General features: G+C 34.5%; 1 protein-coding gene across 9 annotated transcripts in view; it reads right to left on the reverse strand.

Moving 5' to 3' along the window:
* The window catches only part of FAM184A (family with sequence similarity 184 member A), a 141482-nt gene that overhangs the window by 31316 nt on the left and 85616 nt on the right, over window positions 1-24550 (reverse strand). For 7 of the 9 annotated variants that reach the window (XR_008916653.1, XR_462902.2, XM_056818683.1 and 4 more), the window contains 3 exons: window positions 18092-18213; window positions 16397-16547; window positions 2607-2648 (listed from right to left, as the gene is read on the reverse strand). Coding sequence is in view for 7 of the 9 variants with exons in the window: in XM_056818683.1 (XP_056674661.1) it covers window positions 2607-2648; window positions 16397-16547; window positions 18092-18213 (315 nt within the window). In the remaining 2 variants the exon portion in view is untranslated. The remainder of the gene's footprint in view (window positions 1-2606; window positions 2649-16396; window positions 16548-18091; window positions 18214-24550) is intronic. The other 2 variants (XM_007484493.2, XM_001379737.4) reach the window with 1 other exon arrangement.

A 24550-nucleotide genomic window follows, 5' to 3' on the forward strand; every position in this document is an offset into this window, starting at 1 on the left:
TCAATGCTATCACTATGTAATCCAGAATTTTCAAGATATCTTAAAATCTCTATCATTCAGAAAATGCTAGAATATGGATTGAGATTAAACACTGACTGTAAATCACTAGGTTTTTAAATAATGCATTTCTTAGTACAGCACACTAATTATGAGGAAAGCATGAATCACTCCACAAATCCTATCTCCTTGAATTCATGCCATTACGAAACATTGTTGACAAAAAAGGTAGACAGGTTTGTAGTTATCCCAGAAAGATATCTCTGAGGCTACTTTAGTCCTGCTCCCTCCTTTTGGAGATGAGGAAATTGAGGCTCAAGAGGTTCAAGTGTTTTGACTTTGTCAGAGGTGGGACTTGAACTTGGATCCTCTGACTCCAGAACCTGAGCATCAGTTCTGATAGTTTTTACCAAACAGGAAGGTCTCTGCTATGAGCTGGGTCATGAACTGTGTGTCTGTAGTTAGATTATCATTCTGGCAAGAGGACACATTTTTCAGATAGAGCAACTCACAAAGATCAGTTAAAGAAGGCTTGTGATCTGGAGGGAACACCCATATTGTTGAAATTATGAGTCTGAAAGTATTGTAGTATGTCCTCAGTTTATTTGTTAGTTAAAAGAAAGAGAATAAAGAGGGTATCAATTAGGTTTACAGTGAAGATGTAGGTAGCTATTTTAATTAATTTCCTGTGCTGTTTAAAGAACCATATATCTAAATTATTTCTAAAATTGTGTAAAAGTCTAAAAGGTCACAAAGTAATATGTGTGTGTTTGTGTGTGTAAAGCAATGATTATAAGAGCAAAGAAGAGGCAGGTGTAAGTAGACTACTATAGCAGCAGTTTAAAGCAAATTTTTGCTAAATGTTTTTACCACCTTTCTTCATCATACTAGGGAAAAAAAGGTTTGGAGGTAGAAATGAAATACAATTAGAGGGTCTTAAAATATTGTAATGTATGGGTTATTAAGCCAGTGAAAGATCACTGTAGGATTCTTATGATGTTGGGTTTAGAATCTGAATATTTTCTAGGAGAAGCATAATTGTGGGAATAAAAATTACAGAAAAGATAATGGGCTCGTTCACTTACACAGAATAGAGATCCTATTTTGGAAAAATTATATTGATATGTGATACGATTTACTTCTGGCTATAGTCCTACGTCTTGGGTTCTGAGTATCCTGTGTTTCAGTAAGTAGGGAAAAGTATGGATCGATGTGAAAATAGTCAAACCAAAAGTTAATTTCTAAATAGTCCCAACAGACTCAAGAATAATATATTGCTCTCAAAAGGGAAGAATTTCCAACAAAGTCTCAAAGAATAATACCATATTCATTATGTGGCACCTCCAAGTTTAGAAAGTAAATATTATGCTATATCCTTGATACTATTTTTAAAATTTTTATTAAAAAAAACATCCTTATCTTCTGTCAGAATCGATACAAAGTATCAGTTCTAGGGCAGAAGAAAATTAAGACCAGGCAATTGGGGTCAAGTAACTTGCTCAAGTAGGAAGTATCTGAGACCAGATTTGAATCCAAGACTTCCTGTTTCTAGAACTGGCTCTCTATTCATTAAACCTCCTGGCCACCCCCTTGATATTAGGTTTTAAGTATTCTTAATGGAGAGATTCAGATTTTGCCTCTGTGGGGCTTGATATGGATAGAACTTTGATGCCATAAGGAAATCTTAAGTATAAATTTCTTCTTTGGTAGAGTTAAAAGAAATTAGGGAGGTGAAAGTAAATAGTTGTACTTCAGTAATAAGATAAAATTTCAAGGTATACAAAAACTCTGAGTTTTAATTTCTCTAGGATGTCAGGGAAAACACTTCAAGGTGGCTTTTTGTCATAAAATGATCTTAGAGGGTAACACTAAGTAGTTTGTATAAAATTTTTATTTTTTTTTAGGAAGTAAAAAATGAAATTATACATTTATACATAATATATTACTTTACTACTTTGATTTTTATATCACTGGGGACATACAAGATAAAAATAGCCATTATAAATGCTTAAAATAATAAAAAAAAATCTCATCTCACATTTCTTTGTGCCTATAACTTTTGAATTTCTATAATATTTCATGGGTAAATATAAACATAAATTTTCCAAAATATCATGACTGTTTAACTGTACCTTTTAAGTCCTGAAATCTAATAAGAGAATGTTTTAATAAAATGAATTAAGAGCCTGAAAAAGTACAAGTCGATTTTTTTAGTGTTTAGGTCTGTTAGAATTCACTGCCAATTTTATTAGTAAGCTGCCTTGTAAAGTGACTTTTGTTTAAAGCACTACTTTCATTCAGAGTATCAAAGAAAGGCATCATGAGTTTTTATGCTTCAGAACAGTACTATGAAAAGCTTGCTTTGATTTCACATAAAAATGCCGTTTATTAATATGATATAGTGTTATGCCAGATGTAAGCACATATACAAATGAATGGATGCAGTACAAAAGCTTTTTTTTAACTATATCTGAACAAATCCTCTTAATGACTCTGCCAACATGTATTTTGCTATCAGAGGCTGAAGCTTTAAAGCAATGATGTCACTTATGCAAAACTGAGAAGTGCAGCATGCCCTTGTGAACAAACTGTAAGTGCAGCTCACTTACATTGTTGATAGACTTATGCAAAGCTTCACCCAGACAGTGCCTCTATGAAAAGATCACAGGAATAAAGGGAAACATTCAGAAATCAACTAAGTAAAAGAAAAAGGGACAAAAGGGAGAGTAAAACACAGAACATTAATTATACTAAGGAAAAAATAAGTTGAAAACTTCTGAGAAAGAAATTAGACAAATGAAAATTGGTTAAGACAATTTAAATTTTTAGCAGCCTTTTAAGAGTGCTGAACTTGTTAGTCAGCATGTAGACTTACCCACGCAAAACACTCAGCTTTTGTGCACACCCATCAGTTCTCAGCATAAAGAAGTTTGTTCATCGTGGTTACTGAAGGCCTCAAAAGTAAATGTTCATTGGACATTTTAAAGATTTAACAACAATCTAGACATAATGGTTTTGTGAGTGACGGGAAGAAAAGATGTAAAAATATTCATTATCTGGACATTTTTTGAGAAGCTTCATCAAAATTTCGGAATCATATAACACTGACAATGAATTAGGAAGGAACAAAATCACAAGGGAAAAATGCAATTTTATTGTGAACTGCCTTTCCCATCTTGCTTACAAAACAGCAATTTCAGCAAAATATTGTGTTTAAATATGAAATTTCCTTCAAAGTGGGTTTACTTAGGGGCACTAGATTTTTCATATTGCTTTGATTTTCTGCTAACTTGAAAGAAAAAGAATGTGCTTGTTTTCTGTATTAAAACCTGAAAACACTGATAAACTTGTGTCACAAATTGAAATCTTTGGAACATTGTGAATTCTATGTTGTATTGACTTCTCCTGCTCAAAATGTCCAGAATTTTCTCCAACTAAATAATTCTCTCTTCTCAACTTGCCTATTACTGTCAAGGACACCAGTGGGCCAGATTTAACACCTCAGCATTGCTCTCAATTCTTAATAGTTAGTCACATCACCTATCTTTTGTTACCAAATCTTGTTTCTTCTTTCACAACATCTCTCCTATACAACCCCTCCTCTATACCTAGAGCCATTACCCTGATTTTTACCCTCAATTTTCACTGGGACTCCTATAACACCTTCTAGACTAGCCTCCCTGCTTCAGGATTCTGCTCACTTCATTTCTGCCCCAAGGTGGCTTTTCTAAAGAACAGCTCTGGACCTGGTTACCCTCCTGCTCAAGAAGCTACAGTGGCTCTCTACTCCCTTCAGGATCAAAGATAGATTCCCCTGTCTAATGTCTAAAGCCCTTCATATTCTGCTGTCTCCCTGTTTTTCCTTTACAATTTATTCTCCTCTCTATGCTCTATGTTCTATCATCACTGATCTCCTAGTAGTTCTTTAAACATGCAATTCTGCATTGAGTCTCTCTGTGCTTTTGTATTCACTGTCTCTCATACCTGGATGCTCTACAGTGTCACCTTCTCCCTTAGTTTCTCTAATTTCTTTAGAGCCTCAGGTTAAATCCTATGTCTTAGGAGACCTTTTCCACTCCTCCCCACATGCTAATAATCCCTTCTACCTTCAGAGTCTCTTCCATTTACTCTCTGTATACTTTGTATTTACCAAATTATTTTCATGTTGTCTTTCTGCATACTCTCTCCCCATAAAATGTGTTTCTTGAGAATAGGGACTATTTTTACTTTTCTTTGAATCCCCACTGTTTAGCACAGTATCTGCAACACAGTTAACACTTTAATAAATGCTTTTTAAGTATAGTCAGTTGCTAGTGCCTTTCCTGCATTTCCCCCATATTCCTTTGTGTTTCCTTTGTATTTATTTTTAATTTATTTACATGTATACATGTTGTTTTACCCTCAATTGAACATAAGTTGTTTTGAGGACTGAGAATATTTTTTTTCTCTGTATGCTTAGTGCCCAGACTATTGTACTCTCAATAAATGCTTGGTGAATGAGTGAATAATATAAAACAATTTATTAATATCTTTAGTTCCCTTAGTTAATAAATACTATTTAATATTTACTAAAATCCATTTTTTTTACAATATTATGCTTGTTTCTCATAGTAAATATTCAATATTTACCGTTTGAAATTCTACTTAATACATGTTAAATCTTTGACATATTTTTACTTCTCTGGTGAAATCTTTTATTTCACTTTTAAGACTAGTTTCTTTTCTCTCCAAGATAACTGCCAGAGTCTTTACTACTAACTTTCCATTACACCCATTACATAATCTTCATCCTAAAAATGAAGAATCTAGAAGACATCACTGGATTCCAAGGTAGATGCAATTTTATAATTGAAATTATGGATTTAAAACTAGTATATCCAATGGCCTACTTACAGTTCTATATATACATATATATCTCAATTCCATCTCCCACTTCTGTATCATTGCCATGGCTATTGCCCCCTATACTGGAATATAATTTCTTCTCCTATCTACCTCTCAGAATCCCACATTTCTTTCCATCCTTGGGCTCAAGCACCTATTTTAGCATGAAGCCTTTCCTGACATTCCTTCTTCCCATACAAGGCCATGCCCCACAAAATTATTTTGCAATATCTCTATATGCATAAGTTGTTTCTCCTCATAGAATATAAGCATTTTGAGGCTGGGCACTATTTTATTTTTGTATCCTTAGTGCCTGGCACCTGGTGGACACTTAATAAATGTTTGCTAATTGACAGATCAATTCTTTGGACCTTAATTTCTTCAAAAGAATTACTAAGCATAAAAATATTATGGGTAAGAGCCAATTTAAAATAAGCTAAACTAGTGAAGTTAGTGTGATGACACATTACATAAGAAAACTTTCCAAATCTATCTTTTAACAGAAACTTTTTTATAACTAAGACTTTTAACTTCAAATTTTTAAGTTTTCATCTATTAGAAATAAATTTCTATGTTTATGCATTATTTTACCTGACTTCAATTTTGTTTAGCCACAGACAAATTCAATTTTAAAACAAAGTATTTTAGGTAGAAATTCATAGAAAAGAAATAAATTTTAAAAATAAGTTGATAAAAATGAGTCACAAACATCTAGAAAAATGAGAATATAATTTTAAAATAATTTATTTACATAGGGACAGCTGAGTAGCTCAGTGGATAGAGAGCCAGGCCTAGAGATGGAAGGTCCTAGATTCAAATCTGGCCCCAGACACTTCCGAGCTGTGTGATCCTGGGAAAGTTACTTAACCCTCATTGACTAGACCTTACCACTCTTCTGCTTTGGAACCAATACATAGTATTAATTCTAAGATGGAAGGTAAGGGTTAAAAAATGTATTTACAATTTAAACTTTGCCTATTTTTTCCTCTCGATATGTGATTTCATCAGTGAGTGTTAGAGAAATGCTTTAGCTACTGAAAGGTTAAATGAAATATCTAGCATCATAGAGCCAATATGTGAAAGAAATGGATTCTACGGGTTCAAATCTAGACTCAGATAATTTCTAGTTGTGTGATGCTGGGCAAGTCAACTAACTCCAATTGCCAAGACCTTACTGTTATTCTGCCTTAGAATCAGTATTTAGTTGAAGACAGATAATAAGAGTTTAAAAAACAAGAAAAGAAAAAGGACTTGAAAACAGGTCCTCCTAATTTAAAGACTAGCTATCTATCCACTATGCCATGCTGCCTTTTTTTTTTAAAATATGAAGTGACTGATAAGATTAAACAAATACAAAATAGGGAGATTTGGGATAAAAAACAGAATGGATAATATCTAAAGGGGAAAAAATGGAAAGAGATGTTACGAGGCATCCAAAATAAACTGAGTTGACCGTGGATGGGGTCAAGCTCTTGGGGGCATCTTGTGTTTCAGAATATTAATTTTCTTATTTAAAAAAGCACATTAGTCAGTAGATCCCCCCCACCCTCCATTTATTCCTAGAATAAAACTCAGGGGGATTTATCATATGGATATTAGGTAACAAAGTATGCACTATGATTTTCAAAAAGATAAACACTTTAAATTGGAGAATACTGAATCACTATAAAGATTGAGGGAATACTATCAAATGTCAAATTATTTTTATATGATCTGAGATATGTTTCAGATCTTTTTTTACTTCTTAACATAACTTCAAAAATAAGGTTAGAACTTGAGGAATATGAAGGATAAATAGTTAACATATCCATCAAAATACCTCAACTATAGATATCTTAGCTAATTCTTTTGTAGGTGACTAGATTGCAATCAATTCATGGTAAAAGTGAAAGCCATTTGTTCTAAGTGGCATATACAGGAGAGATAAAGTTCTTAATCTGTTACAACATTTTAAGAAGATGACATATTCTCACCTACGCATGGTCAATTTATTTTAAGTTTAGTTTTTTAAAAAATATTTTTTATTATAAGAGCAACAAGAATATCAGCTGGAAAAATTAACAATTTCCCAGGAGTGGCCTGGAGAGGAACAACTTTGGATCATTTCTGATACTTACACAGTTGAAATTACAAAGATTGATATGCCATACAGAATAGGTAATACAACTTTATAATGAAAAATATGAAGGGCAGGCTTATGCCTTATCCTGAACATAACTTCATTATGGTCCTAGGCAATACCTTAAAATTAGGCATCAGAACTGTATCTGAAAGGGCCAACCAGGGTATTAGTTCTAAAATCTTACCCGTCTCCCCAACTAAATGAAGAAACCAATGGAATAAAGTGATTTTTATTTTTGTGTACCACCTTGTCCCTATAGAAAAGACTAGTAAAAGGTCCATTAATTTTAAATGAGACTATAAAGATATCCTCCCAAAAAAGAATGCTATTGATCTTCCTGTTTTCTACAACAGGGAGGATATACAACTAAGAGTTGATAAGACTGGAGAGTTAATGAGTCAATGCTTCAGCCCTCTATTTCCAGCTGACCCACACCACCAGACCATGTTTAATCCCATCTAACCAGAGAGCAGGGCATATATACATCTCCTCCACCCTTTTTAATTTCTTCCTCAAGAAACAATAATCAAATCAATAGTATTAATGCTATTGGAAATGGCATGAGGATCTACTGCCTGATGGTTCTACTCATAATTCCCATGACTGGCTATAACTCAGTTAACTAAGCATTCTTTAAGTGTTCACTGTGTCAGACAGTGCTCTAGGCTCTAGGGATACAAAGAAAAAAAATGAAACCTGCTCTCAAGGAGTTTGTTTTTCATTAAGGAGAAAACATGTACATATATGGGTATATACAAAACTTACAAGAAGTGGTTTTGTGTGAGGCTGGAGTGAGGCTCTAATAACTAGGGGCTGGGGAGGTTCAGGAAAAGCTTCCTGTATAAGGTGACCTGAGCCCAGTTTTGAATAGAAATAGAGATTCTAATGGGGTAAGTGAAGAGTTCATCCCAGGAACAAGAAATAATTGTGCAGATACAGAGATATGGGTGATGGAAGGAAGTATGTGTGAGGAACAGAGAAGGCCTGATTGGGGACAAATAGGGAATAATTTTTAATTCCAAAAAAGAGGAGTTTAATTCTAGAATGGGAAGTTGCCAGTGTTTATATTGAGTAGGAAACTGAAATGTTCAGATTGATGTGGAGGACAGATAGGAGGAGGAGAATCCAAGTAGACAGTTATTTTGACAGGTCAGTGAGAGATAATATGGGACTAATTAGGGTGGTGGCCCTTTGAGCAGAGAAGGGTAAAGATATAAAGAGATTTTGTAGCAATACAACTCAACAAATATATTTACCTAGACCATAGCTCTCTTCCTTGGCCACTACTCCCCAAGACAGATGATGTACTTCAAAAGAATGTTGAAGGCAAGGACTATTTCTCTTTTATATTTGGATCCTTAATCCCTAGCAGTGCACAGCAGGTGCTTAATAATCATGACTGACTAAATGATGTTTGATGTAGATTAAAATTTAGGGCTAGAACAAAAACTGATTTGATACCATTTAAGATTTCAGATTGCATCTGTTGGTATACCATTTCTACCAACTCTTGATTTAAGCAGTAATGATTTTTTAGGGGAGAAGAGTAGTGGTAGAAGACCAGATATTATTCTATACATAGGGAAACTCCCTCTACTCTTATCAGCAGCTTCTCTGCAATTTATATTGTTTTTAAAGGGTAACCTGAAATAGTGAAGTGATTAAATGACTTGCTTAGGGGCAGGAAGGTAACATGCGATAAAAGCAAGCAAATAAATAGTGTTTTGACAAAGGTTCTAAAAAAGCATTTATATCAAAGAAAAGTTTGGCTCATAAGAAGTTGTTACTGAGCTAAAAGCTGATGCTAGTTCTAAGAATCATGCTAATGCTAAAAGAGCAAGAATATTAAGGGAATGAATGGAAAAATGTTAAGAGAGATAAACTAGCAGTACCACATCTCAAACTGTAATACAAAGTGGCAATCATCAAAACAATCTGTTACAATCTGTTTTGTATGATAGCGCATGTATAACCAATGGAATAGATTACATAGGTACATAATACACAGTAGAAAAAGACCACAGTAAATCTAATATATGATAAAACTGAAAGATCCAAGTTTCTGGCAAAATTCATTATTTGACAAAAACTGCTGGTAAAACTGTGAAACAACATTATAGAAAAAGTAGGCAATACTGGGACAGCTGGGTAGCTCAGTGGATTGAGAGCCAGGCCTAGAGATGGGAGGTCCTGGGTTCAAATATGACCTCAGATACTTCCAAGGTGTATGACTCTGGGCAAGTCACTTAGCCCTTACCACTCTTCTGCCTTGGAACCAATACAGAGTACTGATTCTAAGATAGAAGGTAAGGATTTTTTTTTTAAATCCTCTTTTGGCTTTTAAAGCCCTCTATAATCTAGTCCCTTCCTCTCTTTCTAGTCATTTACTCCATACTCTGGTTCAGTGACACTGTTTCATTGCTGTTCCTCTCACATAACACTCCATTTTCTGACTCCAGATAGTTTCATTGACTGTTTCCCATGTTTAGAATTCTTTTCCTACTCATTTCTTCTTCCTGGTTTCAAGTCAATTCAATTAAGCATGCACTATGTGCCAGGCACTTTATGAAGCACTGGAGATACACAGAAAGGAAAAAGTAATCTCTGCTCTCTAGGAGCCCACAGACTAACTGGGTAGTCAACATGCAAACAACTAGTCTATAGACACTAAAAATAACTTTAAAAAGACTATTAAGTGTCAGTTAAAACCTCAGTTTAGGAGCTAGCTCCTTCCCTCTGAGATGATCTCCGATATATTTTATAGAACTTTTTTGTACATAGGGTTCTATACCACTATCGCCTTCATTAGATTATAACCCCCTTCAGGGCAGGGATTGTTTTTGCCTTTCTTTTTACTGCATTGCTAAGCACAGTGCTTGGCACATAGTAAGCACTTAATAAATGCTTGACTTGATAAAGACATACTAAATTGTTTTTGTTAGAAAGCTGTAAGAAGATTATGATAAATGTGTTATCTACAACAGTAGATCAGAAGCTGATATTCTAGTCTGAACTGAAATGATAGTGATTAGGCCACAGCTACTTAGCCAGCCAAGTGGTAGATGAAAATTTGAATGTAAGGGGACTTATTAAGGTTGCTACAGAGAAGTAATAGCACAATGAAGTAGATTTATTTTTGAAGCCCTTTATAAAATTGGGAACCACAAATATTTCTCCATCACATATCCTAATCCGAACACAACTAGAGAGAAAAATTTAGTAGCTTCAAAAAATTCTATTCAGTATTTTCAAGAGATTTTAATTAGCCTTTTCTAATTAGCACAATGGTAATACAGGAATTTAATGAAAAGAGGACAAAATTGCCTATTATACCAAATACAAATTCTTTGCCTACCATTCTGTCTCAACAAATTAAAATGCTATGATTTGACAAGGTAGCTTGATGAGGGACAGTTTATTTCCTAACCCTCTACTATGACTTTTTGTTCAGCCAACAAACATCATGCCATGCCCCACTTGGACCACTGTGCTTCAGTGGCTTCCAACCTTTTCAAGGATGAGGGCCCCCTTTTTTAACAGTAAAAATATATAAAATAGTTCATTATTAATGCCCATTGACTGTGAAATTATTGACAATGAGTTATCACCAATTCCATGTTTTAAAATAAATTTACATTTCATTAAACACAACACCTAAATATATTTGAAAAATATTAATATATATTTTGTGAGGCAAAATATTCTTTGAAAGACAAAAATTCTGCAGCCCACCAGGGTTTCCTAGGTTACAGTATTAACCACTGATCTATAATGCTGTCTCCTCAAAATCTATCTTGTTCTCTGATACCAAAATGGTAACACAATTTTCCTCTGCACATCCTAAAGGATGACTATTCAGGCTGTGTTATAAGAACTTAAATACTTTCATATTTCTGGTTGAATGAATCAAGAGAGATCAAAATCAAATTCGTGAAAAAGTATGTGTTTTGACAAAGAAATGTTTGCCACATCACTGATACAATATAATAATCACAGGCATTGGTATTTTATAATTCATACTAGAAAATATTTTACTATAGAAAAATCTATAAGATTTTTAAAGATAGAGACACAAATGGATATATTTCTCTAACTTACAGTTATGTAAATGAACGTAAATGAGTAAAAAATGCCTTATAATTAAATTATTGAATAGAAAAAAACACCATGAAATGTTAAGAGAAAAACAAAAAAGTCAAAACAGAGTGGAAATAAAAGCTTATGAAAGGAAGATTTTACAAAGTACAAACAGATGATTTCAAGACAATGAATTACCTGTGATTTTTCTCTGACTCTTTTTAGATAGCAAAATAATCTAGGATGGTCCAAAAAATTTTCACAGAGTTTTAAATTTATAGGTAGAAGAAAGTAAGTACATTATTTCTTGCCTGTTGTATTCAAAAGGCCAGAAAAATAAAAATGTAAAAACACAGTAGGATCTCCCATATTTGCACCACCTGGGACCAGAACCAATTCCAAAACTTGGAAATCGGGATAATATAGCATTTTCTAATCTACTTGCTATAGACACATTTCTGTTCAATGCTATCTAATCTGTGACATCCCAGCTGTATGTGCACTGAGGTCCAGACAGCATTGGTAGCTCCAGCTAATTCGTTTCAGTGAAATATTTCTGAAGTGCCTAGTATGTATACCATATTATGTTGGGTCAATTAATGTCTTGGAGCACGGCCAGGACTTGAGGTAGAAGGCTTAAGGGCTATGATGGATCTTGAGATCGCATGTAGGCAAAAGTGGGGATCAATAGCATAGGATCAGAAATCTAGGAACTGGTTCCAATCATAGGAACTGAAACATGTTAACCTAGAGAGCTGGCCAAATAGGAAAGGTTCCTGTGTATGTAAAGAACTTCCAATTTAGCAAACCTTTTACAGAGGTACTCTATAAATAGTGCACAATGTGGTTGAATAATATATAATAGTGCATAGTGTGGCCCTGGCAACAGGGAAACCTGAGCCCGATTCCCCCCTCTAAAACACAGAGAAATTAGAGGATCTTAGGCAAATCTCTTCATCTCTCAGTACCTTAGGCAACTAAGACCTTAGGTCACATAATGGTTGCCACCTGCTTTGGCAGAAGTTTCTTCACAGGAAATTCCTCACACTGATGAAATCATAGATGCAAACCTTGTGCCATGGTACCTGCTCCCACTTACCCCACCCAAAACAAACAAACACACACACACACACACACACACACACACACACACACACACACACACACACACACTCTTTACATTCTTGTTAACTTGACATCAAACATATTCACTACATGGCCAATAGTCATCATTTCAAAAGAGAGAGAAACATAATTTCTATATTATGGCCAAATATTCAGTTATTCTATTCCTGAAAGAGATAAGAGGAGGGATTATGAAATTAGAAGCCAAAAAAAGAACAAACTATTTGATTCTGTACCATTCCCAGTCCATATTATCATATAATGGTTACTGACTGATAATATATATTTCCCTCATAGGAAAACCTTTTCTCATTTTATTAATTAATGTGAGGGGTTAGATTATCCTAGAAAGCAATAAAGCTTTTTTACTTATTAGTCTGTGGTGCAGTTTGCATTTTCTGAGACTGAAGTAAAAAGAGTATTTTGCCCCCTCTGTAAACTGCCCTGCACTGGTGTGCTACTGGAAAGTTTATTAAGAACTTTAACTTTAGAGGTAGTCTTTTCTCAGATACTCCCAGGCCATCCATTTGGAAGACTTGGAAAAGAAATTTCAGCATAAGGATGAAAAAGTAAAAATGTAGAATTAGAATTTTAAGTGATTTAGAAGAGGTACTTCCTAGCTATGTACCCAAAATGAGGTACAGATGGGACAAGACAGTTGAGAATGCTGTAATGACAGGGGATTGAGGAATAAGGCAGACAGAAAACAAAGAGAAAGAAATGGTGCCCAATGGGGCTACACAACCTCATTGATCCCTTGTTGTTTGTCAGTGTCAGATTTGTGACAGGCAGCATTGTACCTTGTGCAATAGTCATCTTTGGATAGTGTTTCTTTTCAGATGGAGTATCAAGAATTGGCAAATGAGCCAGATCACTCTGCAAAGCAGTTTCTAGAATTCATGGGCCATAGAACTCTGGAGAAACTGTTGAGTTTGAACTGTTCAACCAGAGTGCTGTATCCCAAAGAATTTCTAAATCCTATGTGGAAAGCTATAGTGAGTTAAGCTATGTTCTACTTCTACACTGAGCTAGGAATGGGAATCATATGATAAGAAACTGAACTTCTAGGCTGGCTTCACTGAACTTTTAGAGACTAAAGCTGAGAGAGGGGACTCCAAACCTGAGATGGGAAGAGAAGTGTTTCCTTTGAGAGACTGAAGCTCAAGAGTGATTGTAACACTGCAATCTGTAACAGATGGGTCTAAGGCTTCTTGATTATAATATGACTTTATTAATATGCCTAACTACAAAATAAGGAGTTGTCTAAGTGAATATCAATAGTTTGGCTATGCCACAGGGATAAGGGCAATATGAACTAAATAATGAAGAATAATCCTAGATATTGACAGGCTGGAATAGAATAAGCTCATATTTCACAATATGAATAAAAAATGTGTTAGGCTTTTGGAGTTCCATGTATCAATGTATCATTGTATCATGGAGTTCCATGTATCAGGTGTTGGCCTATTCTGACCACAGGATATTCTATCTATGTCAGAGATGATAACCATTAAGAAAATTTGTTAATCTTGTATAGAACTATCACATGTGAAAATTTAAATATATAAACAAAAAAGCGTACTCAAAGCAAACAACTGAAGAAAAGTTGTTTGAAAGTAAGAAAGAAATTTGTATCTTAATATAGAAAGGACATAAACCTACTAAAAAAAAATACAATTTAGAGAAAATGGATGAAATGGTAGTAAGGCTTATTTTTTTAAGACAATTGTAAAAATGTTATTTAAAATACCAAAGACGACTTTAAATTTTGCAGGCTATTTAAAGACTAATGAATCCTCCATAACCACCTAAATGGTGGAGGGCAAGATAAAAGAATGACTACTTTATCTATTAAAGCTTGTCTTCATACATCCAATTATAAGTACATTACATGAGAGTACTGATAATATGCCAAATTACACTAGGATCAGCTTTAAATGGAGCATTTAATATAACTATTTCCTTATTCTTATCAACTTTCCAAAGCCCCACTAAAAACCCAAAAGCATTTGTATGTTCCTTGACCAAAGCAAATGTTACATAGCAGCCTCCCAATTTTCCATTTAAAATAAATCTTATTTTTGTAACTATGTAAACCTTGAAATTCCAAAAAAATGACTTTAAGCTCTCTTAAAAAGCATTACACATAATTCTTTAAAAAGTATCTGTAGGGGCAGCTGAGTGGCTCAGTGGATTAAGAGTCAGGCCTAGAGATGAAAGTCCTAGGTTCCAATATGGCCTCAGACATTTCCCAGCTGTGTGACCCTGGGCAAGTCACTTAACCCCCATTGCCTAACCCTTACCATTCTCCTGCTGTAGAACCAATGTACAGATTTGATTTTAAGATGAAAGGGTTTAAAAAATAAAATAAAATAAAAATTATCTGTAAGAGAGCTTTTTAATACAGAAATGAACAAATGTAAAAACAATAGCTAATTCCTTAAAGAAATTAAGGTGCTATTTGGTCCCAATGCTAAAGCTTATTAGCAGTGTGCCGCTTGTTTTACATGTAAGGTTTGTCAATCAACTAATGAGTTAGGGAATTCAATATTACTTAATTACTAGTTTTGCAATATAACAATATTAAATCATAAATTAAAAGTTGAATAAAAAGAAATTATGTAAATTATTTGAAGTGAAAAAAATTAATTATAGTCTTAAAATGCTGAAGAAATAAACATTAAACAAGAGAGAAAGATGTAGGAAAAATACTTCCATCTTTTGTTTACACAGCAACTTTTAACCAACAGATTGAAAGTACTGAAAAAATTGGATAAGACGATACTGATGAAAAGAAAATAAATGTTGTTTTTGGAGAGGAAGCTATATATTTTAATACATTTAGACATATTCATTGAACTCTTTCTCTTCAAGTGTATAAATGGCATCCAATGACCTTAAAACCCTGTTATGCTGTCAAATAAGTACCCTTCCTGTTTTTTAACACAACAGATCCCATTCCATTCTCTAATTATAGTAAGTTTGAGTACGTATTGAATTATGTTCCTACATATTGTGAAGTCCTAAAGATATGTCTCTAACATTTTACAGTCTTCTCTATCTAGTAGTAGATATGTAATAAACAAGGTACTGATAACATATATGTAGTCTGTACCCTAACTTGCCAAATGGTTACATTTTAAAGGTACACTGATAAATAATTTGTTTAAAACCCAAAGTTTTGTATCAAAGAAACACTTTTCCAAGGTATTAAGTTCTTGGCCCAACCAACAAAATATTTTGTGGTTTGGGCCATCTTTTTGTATCTGTTTTTTCTCCTGCTATGAGGACCTTTGATCCTGGCCTTCCTATCTCAAATATAAGCAAGGCACTTTGCAGGGGTGGGGAGTTTTTTCCTTTAGTGACTGCTAACAAAGGGAAACTGGTAGGGTACAAAAAAAGCTTCTATAAACATTTCCCCTTCTCTTTTTTTCACTTAGAATTTCAAAAGGAAGAGAAAGATAAGTATGGATGATGAGTCTTTGGGTCTACAAAGAACTAAAGCCGAGTTCTGAGAACAGGTTTTATAAAGTATTTTGCTATTAGTATTTTGGTGTAATTGATTTCCTTTTTTATATATTTTTTATTTTTATGTATTTAAAAACATTATTCTAAGAAAGGTTTATAAACACTGTCAGATTATCAATGGGAAACTTAATCTAAAAAAACAACAACTTGGAACTCAACCAAAATAAAATGTATCAACATTTCAGATGAACACCCAGACATTAAATTTCCAGGCACTTCCATAGAGGAGCTGGAAGAGACCAGTAAGTGGAAGATGAGGGAGTAAAAGGCCTTCACCAGAGAAGGTGAAGTTTTGTCTTTTTTTTACCCTTCTTTTTCTACTAGTTACTATCAGTTTTGTCTCTGACATGGGGTGTCACTAAAGTGAATCAGGAAGAGGAATGAGAGATTCCAAGGAGCAGTAATATCTGTGGTTTCTAGGGTTAGAGGGAAAGGATGAAAAAACTAGATAAAGACTGGGAGGGAAAGGGAAGCTCTTGTAGCCACTCAAGCTAAGGCAAATTTGGCAAACTGAATAGGCATGTTCATATGTAAAGAACATATATAATTGGGTATACAATAAACATGACTCTACCTTTTGAAAAATTTCCAAGAAAAAAATGGAACAAGAAATAAATAAATACCAATCCATGTTTACTATTGTTAATTATCCACATTAATTACCTGATCTAAGAGATCTTCTACCTTCTTTTGCCAACCATCCCTGGCAGCATTTTTTTCCCGCTCTTTTAACTGCAAAAGTTGAGTCATTGCTGACTTTTTATCCTCTTCATGTTGAAGTCTTAACTCTTCTCGAAGCTTAGCACACTCTTGCCTAAAAATAAGACAAATTATTTAGCAACTGAATAGATGAATACAAAGTACTTGGCAAATGGAATTACTATTTTCAAAAGTACAATCATCAATGTGCCCATTTCAAAAAGAAAACAATCAGAAAAACTTATATATGTCACAAAATGAATCTGTGGAGGTGCAGAAAATAGACATCAGACCTTCAGTCTCAGCATTTTTATTAGACCAATCACCATGCTACTATTGTCCAAAGTATTGCAATATGTTATAAGACTAATGGGAAAATGGTGAGCAGAAAAGTCTGGCATCCAATTGACCTAAATGCATTTACCAGCCAAAGAAGATAAGTAAGAGAATAGCAGTGGAATATAATTGTGGTAAAATAAGAAAAAGATGAACTAAGTTCAAAAGAATATTAAGAAGTGGTAAGATATGACTTCTTCAAGGCCAGTAGTGGAAGAAAAAAGGATTTGGAGAAAGCATGGACATTGCTCCCTCAAAATTGGCAGAGGGGAAAGACAAAAAGGGAGGAAAGAAAGCTAAAGGTTGTTGGCAAAAGTTATAATTGGCAGAGTTTATTGTGTTACAAATACACATACACACACATACACTCACTAGCAGGGATGCCTCATTAGTAATCATTAAAGGCTTTTGGTTCAAGGAAGGTATTATTAATTAAAAAGTAAAAGAAAATCATGTAGCTATACTATTTTTTAATATTCAGTTACCATGTAGACCATTGCTGTGGATAAAAGAATGACAAAAGTTTAAAGAAGAGGCTTGTATTTCCATTTGGAATAAAGGAGATGAAGTGGAAGGCAATCAACAAATAAAGGCATACATATCCTACCCAATAGATGAATACTCCTTACCTCTGAGGATCTAAATGTCTTCTCCTCTAGAGAATTGTAGGGTACGGCAACTATTAATACTCAAGCTATGACTTATCAAGAAATATAGCACTAAAGAAATTGTTTATAAATTAGCAAGAGAAGAGAAAAACTGTTACCACCAAAGCTGTGGCTTACTATATTGGTCTGTACATGACATCCTAAATATAGGCCCTCACCAATAAAATGAAATCTGTACCAAAAAAAAAAAATCACACACCCATATACACTGAATAATGAGATAAAATTATAATTCAAAAATATTTACTGTGATTATTTTTAACATTTTGGTTCTAATAAACATGCTTTACTCCTTTTGATCACTTTTTTCTATCTTTGTCACTTTGCTATCCTTTTCCTAATTTTCACATTATTTATATCTTATCTCCACTAACAACTAGACTCTGATTTTAAAACATAAGTCAAATCTGGGAAAAAAATGCAAGTCTGTGTTTAAAATGATACAGTATGCTGGAATACTTATAGTACCCTGCAGGAATTATATACTTAGTAGCACATCCTACTCACTCACATGCTTTAGTCTCTACAAATGCAATGTTTGCCAAAGGCTTATAAATAAACATTAAGAAGCTAATAATATGTGAAAAAATTTACCATGTCTTAATAATTTTTATGTTAATGATGTAAAATTATTTAAATGTAAAAGAAAAGGCACCTAAGATTTTCAGTCCATTTTATTTCTAAGTCTTGGGCCATTTTGTCCACTTTGAACTTCTCATTTTCCCTCATGGCAGCAAGCAATGCTTCATGCTGTTGTCTTTCTTGTTGTAGTTCATTCTGAAAAACAAAATCTTTACAATGCAAAATTTGCATCAAGTAGTAAAATCTTCCTATATTAAATCTTCCTCAAATAACTACTTTATATAAAATGAGCAATGTCTAAACTTCTGGCAAACTGAAACATTTTCAAGATTTTCTGACAAAAAAGTAAGCAAATTTAAAAACTTTCCCTAAACCATATTAAAGGTATAATTTTAAAGTAAATGTAATTTGAGATTGTAATGATTCCAAGTTGCTCCCCAAAATAAAATTCTATCTCTGTGGGGCAAAATCATGGTGCATCGCAATTTTCAAACAATAAGAACTGCACATAAGGCAAAGGGCAACCAGGAGATTGAATTGTCAGCACAAGAATGTGACATACTGACAATGTTGATCTATCCCCAGAAGAGGCTTTTAAATAACACCATTCAGGAGATTTATGATCAGAAAAGGATGTGAACTGGCCATATAGCAAGACTAAGGGATAAAAGATGGGACAGTCCATATGCTATATTGGTATGCACAAATTTAAAGAATCTGGGGGAAGTTAGCCTTTGTGTGTAGACTCCTTTTATGGATTTATGATGGGACTGGATGAGTCACATAAGTAGAGAAAGTATATCAGGTAGGATTTCTCTAATATTGAAGTATTTTAAAGCTAACATCCTAATAAAAACCTCAAACTAATCTCAAACTTTTTTCCATCATGGATTATTAAATAATCTTATAAAATTCTGTTTAAATATATAAACAAAGTATTCTTCAGTGTATTAGTAGGGGCTGCTAGGTGTCTTAGTGAATTCGAGTCAGGTCTAGAGACAGGAGGTCCTAGGTTCAAATATGGCCTCAGGCACCTGTAGTTTTGTGACCCTAGACAAGTCCCTTAACCCTCACTGCCTAGTCCTTTCCATTCTTCTCTAAGATGGAAGGAAACGGTTCTTTAAAAATGCAGTATTTCAGATAAAAAGTACTAACATTACCTTTCAGATTTTCAGATCTTAAGGCATAAAACATTGTGATATTGATGACCGAATGGCAAATGATCAGGATAATTATCAGGGGTCAAAACAAGTAATCAAACATTTTTTTACAAATGATAAACCATTTCCAACTTATGTGATGTTAAAATATGCTGAAGTCCTATTTTTTAAATTTTATAATATTTTATTTGATCATTTCGATGCATTATTCATTGAAGAGAAAGATCATTTTCTTTTCCTCTCCCCCACCCCCCGTAGCCGACACGTGATTCCACTGGGTATCACATGTGTTCTTGATTCGAACCCATTGCCATGTTGTTAATATTTGCATTAGAGTGTTCTTTTAGAGTCTCTCCTCTGACCTGTCCCCTCAGCCACTGTGCTCAGGCAGTTGCTTTTCCTTGGTGTTTCTACTCCCACAGTTTGTCCTCTGCTTATGGATAGTGTTTTTTCTCCTAGATCCCTGCAGATTGTTCAGAGACATTACACCGTCACTAATGGAGAAGTCCATTACGTTAGATTATACCACAGTGTATTAGTCTCTGTGTACAATGTTCTCCTGGTTCTGCTCCTCTCGCTCTGCATCACTTCCTGGAGGTCATTCCAGTCTCCATGGAATTCCTCCACTTTATTATTCCTTTTTGCACAATAGTATTCCATCACCAACATATACCACAATTTGTTCAGCCATTCCCCAATTGGTGGGCATCCCCTCGTTTTCCAATTTTTGGCCACCACAAAGAGCGCAGCTATGAATATTCTTGTACAAGTCTTTTTCTCCATTATCTCTTTGGGGTACAGACCCAGCAGTGCTATGGCTGGATCAAAGGGTAGACATTCTTTTATCGCCCTTTGGGCATAGTTCCAAATTGCCCTCCAGAATGGTTGGATCAATTCACAACTCCACCAGCAATGAATTAATGTCCCTACTTTGCCACATCGCCTCCAGCATTCATTACTTTCCTTTGCTATCATGTTAGCCACTCTGCTAGGTGTGAGGTGATACCTCAGAGTTGTTTTGATTTGCATCTCTCTGATTATAAGAGATTTAGAACACGTTTTCATGTGCTTATTAATAGTTTTGATTTCTTTATCTGAAAACTGCCTATCCATGTCCCTTGCCCATTTATCAATTGGAGAATGGCTTGGTTTTTTTGTATAATTGATTTAGCTCTTTATAAATTTGAGTAAATAAAACTTTGTCAGAGGTTTTTATGAAGATTTTTTCCCAATTTGTTGTTTTCCTTCTGATTTTAGTTACATTGGTGTTGTTTGTACAAAAGCTTTTTAATTTGATGTAGTCAAAATTATTTATGTTACATTTTGTGATTCTTTCTATGTCTTGCTTGGTTTTAAAGTCTTTCCCCTCCCAAAGGTCTGACATGTATACTATTCTGTGTTTACCCAATTTACTGATGGTTTCCTTCTTTATGTTTAAGTCATTCATCCATTTTGAATTTATCTTGGTGTAGGGTGTGAGGTGTTGATCAATTCCTAATCTCTCCCACACTGTCTTCCAATTTCCCTGCAGTTTTTATCGAATACTGGATTTTTGTCCCAGAACCTGGGATCTTTGGGTTTATCGTATACTGCCTTGCTGAGTTCACTTGCTCCCAGTCTATTCCACTGATCCTTTCTGTCTCTTGGCCAGTAACAAATTGTTTTGATGACTGCTGCTTTGTAATATAGTTTGAGGTCTGGGACTGCAAGGCCCCCCTCATTTGTGTTATTTTTTTTATTATTTCCCTGGATATCCTTGATCTTTTGTTATTCCAAATGAACTCTGTTATGGTTTTTTTTTTTAATTTTATAGTATTTTATTTAATCATTTCCATGCATTATTCATTAAAGACAAAGATCATTTTCTTTTCCTCCCCCCTACCCCCCGTACCAACGCGTGATTCCACTGGGTATCACATGTGTTCTTGCTTCGAACCCATTGCCATGTTGTTAATATTTGCATTAGAGTGTTCTTTTAGAGTCTCTCCTCTGTCATGTCCCCTCAACTGCTGTAGTCAGGCAGTTGCTTTTCTCAGTGTTTCTACTCCCACAGTTTGTCCTCTGCTTATGGATAGTGTTTTTTCTCCTAGATCCCTGCAGATTGTTCAGGGACATTACACCGCCACTAATGGAGAAGTCCATTACATTCAATTATACCACAGTGTGTTTGTCTCTGTGTACAATGTTCTCCTGGTTCTGCTCCTCTCGCTCTGCATCACTTCCTGGAGGTTGTTCCAGTCTCCATGGAATTCCTCCACTTTATTATTCCTTTTTGCACAATAGTATTCCATCACCAACATATACCACAATTTGTTCAACCATTCCCCAATTGATGGGCATCCCCTTGTTTTCCAATTTTGGGCCACCATAAGAACTTTGTTATGTTTTTTTCTAAATCAGTAAAGAAATTTTTTGGAAGTTCCATGGGTATGGCACTAAATAGATAAATAAGTTTGGGTAGGATGGTCATTTTTATTATATTGGCTCATCCTATCCATGAGCAGTTAATGTTTTTCCAATTGCTCATGTCTAGTTTTAGTTGTGTGGCGAGTGTTTTGTAGTTGTGTTCATATAGTTCCTGTGTTTGTCTTGGGAGGTAGATTCCTAGGTATTTTATTTTGTCTAAGGTGATTTTGAATGGGATTTCTCTTTCTAGTTCTTGCTGCTGAGCTGTGTTGGAGATATATAGAAATGCTGATGACTTATGTGGGTTTATTTTGTATCTTGCAACTTTGCTAAAGTTGTTGATTATTTCAATTAGCTTTTTGGTTGAATCTCTAGGATTCTTTAAGTAGACCATCATGTCATCCGCAAAGAGTGATAACTTAGTCTCCTCCTTGTCTATTTTGATGCCTTCAATTTCTTTTTCTTCTCTAATTGCTACTGCTAGTGTTTCTAGTACAATGTCAAATAGTAGAGGTGATAATGGGCATCCTTGTTTCACTCCTGATCTTATTGGGAATGCATCTAGTTTATCCCCATTGCAGATGATATTAGCTGATGGTTTTAGATATATACTGTTTATTATTTTTAGGAACGACCCTTCTTTTCCTATGCTTTCTAGTGTTTTTAATAGGAATGGTTGTTGTATTTTATCAAATGCTTTTTCTGCGTCTATTGAGATAATCATGTGATTCTTGTTGGTTTGCTTGTTGATGTGGTCAATTATGTGGATGGTTTTCCTAATATTGAACCAGCCCTGCATCCCTGGTATAAATCCTACTTGATCATGATGGATGACCCTTCTGATCACTTCCTAGAGTCTTTTTGCTAGTATCCCATTTAAGATTTTTGCATCTATATTCATTAGGGAGATTGGTCTATAGTTTTCTTTCTCTGTTTTTGACATGCCTGGTTTTGGAATCAGTACCATGTTTGTGTCATGAAAGGAGTTTGGTAGAACTCCCTCTTTGCTTATTATGTCAAATAGTTTGTATAGTATTGGGATTAACTGTTCTCTGAATGTTTGATAGAATTCACTGGTGAATCCATCAGGCCCTGGGGATTTTTTCTTAGGAAGTTCTTTGATGGCTTGTTGGATTTCATTTTCTGATATGGGATTATTTAAGAATTCTATTTCTTCTTCTGTTAGTCTAGGCAGTTTGTATTTTTGTATATATTCATCCATATCACCTAAATTGGTGTATTTATTGCCATATAATTGGGCAAAGTAATTTTTAATGATTGCCTTAATTTCCTCTTCATCAGAGATGATGTCCCCCTTTTCATCTTTGATACTGTTAATTTGCTTTTCTTCCTTCCTTTTTTAAATTAGATTGACTAGTACTTTGTCTATTTTGTTTGTTTTTTCAAAGTACCAGCTTCTTGTCTAATTTATTAAATCAATAGTTCTATCACTTTTGATTTTATTAAATTCTCCCTTAATTTTTAGGATTCCTAGTTTGGTTTTCTGCTGGGGTTTTTAATTTGGTCGCTTTCGAGTTTTTTTATTTGCATTTCCTATTGATTGATCTCTGCTCTCCCTAGTTTGTTAATATATGCACTCAAGGATATGAATTTACCTCTGATTACCTCTTTGGCTGTATCCCAAAAGGTTTGAAAGGATGTCTCGCCACTGTCATTTTCCTCGATGAAATTATTATTTGTTTCTATGATTTCTTCTCTAACTAAACGATTTTGGAGTATCATATTGTTTAATTTCCAATTAGTTTTTGATTTGGTTTTCCATGTACCATTACTGATCATTATTTTTATTGCCTTGTGGTCTGAAAAGGCTGCATTTATTATTTCTGCTTTTCGGCATTTGTGTGCCATGTTTCTGTGACCTAATGTATGGTCAATCTTTGTGAATGTGCCATGTGGTGCTGAGAAGAAGGTGTATTCCTTTTTATCCCTATTTATTTTTCTCCATATGTCTATTAATTCTAATTTTTCTAAGATTTCATTCACTTCTTTTACCTCTTTCTTATTTATTTTTTTTATTTGATTTATCTAAATTTGATAATGATTGGTTCAAGTCTCCCACTAATATGATTTTACTGTCTATTTCTTCCTTCAATTCTCCTAGTTTCTCCATTAGAAATTTGGGTGCTATATTATTTGGTGCATACATGTTGATTAGTGATATTTCCTCATTATCTAAAGTCCCTTTTAACAAAATATAATTACCTTCCCTATCCCTTTTGATCAGGTTTATTTTTGCTTTGGCTTTATCAGATATCATGATTTCCACTCCTGCCTTCTTTCTGTCAGTTGAGGCCCAGAAGGTCTTATTCCATCCTTTAATTCTGACCTTGTGGGTGTCTACTCGCCTCATGTGTGTTTCTTGAAGACAACATATGGTAGGGTTTTGGATTCTAATCCATTCTGCTATTCGTCTATGTTTTATGGGTGAGTTCATCTCATTCACGTTCAAAGTTATGACTGTCATTTGTGGACTCCCTGGCATTTTGATATCCTTCCCCTAATTCTAACCTTTCTTCTTCAGCTCTACCTTTTAGTCCAGTGATTTACTTTAAATCAGTCCCCCTCGTACTTCCCTTTCTACCCCCCTCCCTTCTTATTCCCTCCCTTATTTTCCCCAGTAGTCTTTTTAAAATTTCCCCCCACACCCTCTCCCTCCCTTGTACTACTTCCCTCCCCACCGGTCTGTTTGTTACCCTTCTACTCCCCTATAGGGCGCAAATCTATTCTCTCCCCAATAGATTGGGTTGTTCTTCCCTCTTTGGGTCAGTTTCAAAGTATGTAAGAGTTGAGTATTTCCTATCTCCAACCTCTTTACCCTTCCAGTGTATCGATGTTCTCCCCCCTCCTGCCATGAGCTTCTTTGTGACATATAAATTTACCCCCATTTGTTTCTTTTCCCATTTCTTTTGGTCATAACCTCTTTTCTTTTTTAGCTTTAGTCATGT

Source organism: Monodelphis domestica, chromosome 2 (genome assembly GCF_027887165.1).
Source record: "Monodelphis domestica isolate mMonDom1 chromosome 2, mMonDom1.pri, whole genome shotgun sequence".
In the NCBI taxonomy this organism is placed as follows: domain Eukaryota; kingdom Metazoa; phylum Chordata; class Mammalia; order Didelphimorphia; family Didelphidae; genus Monodelphis; species Monodelphis domestica.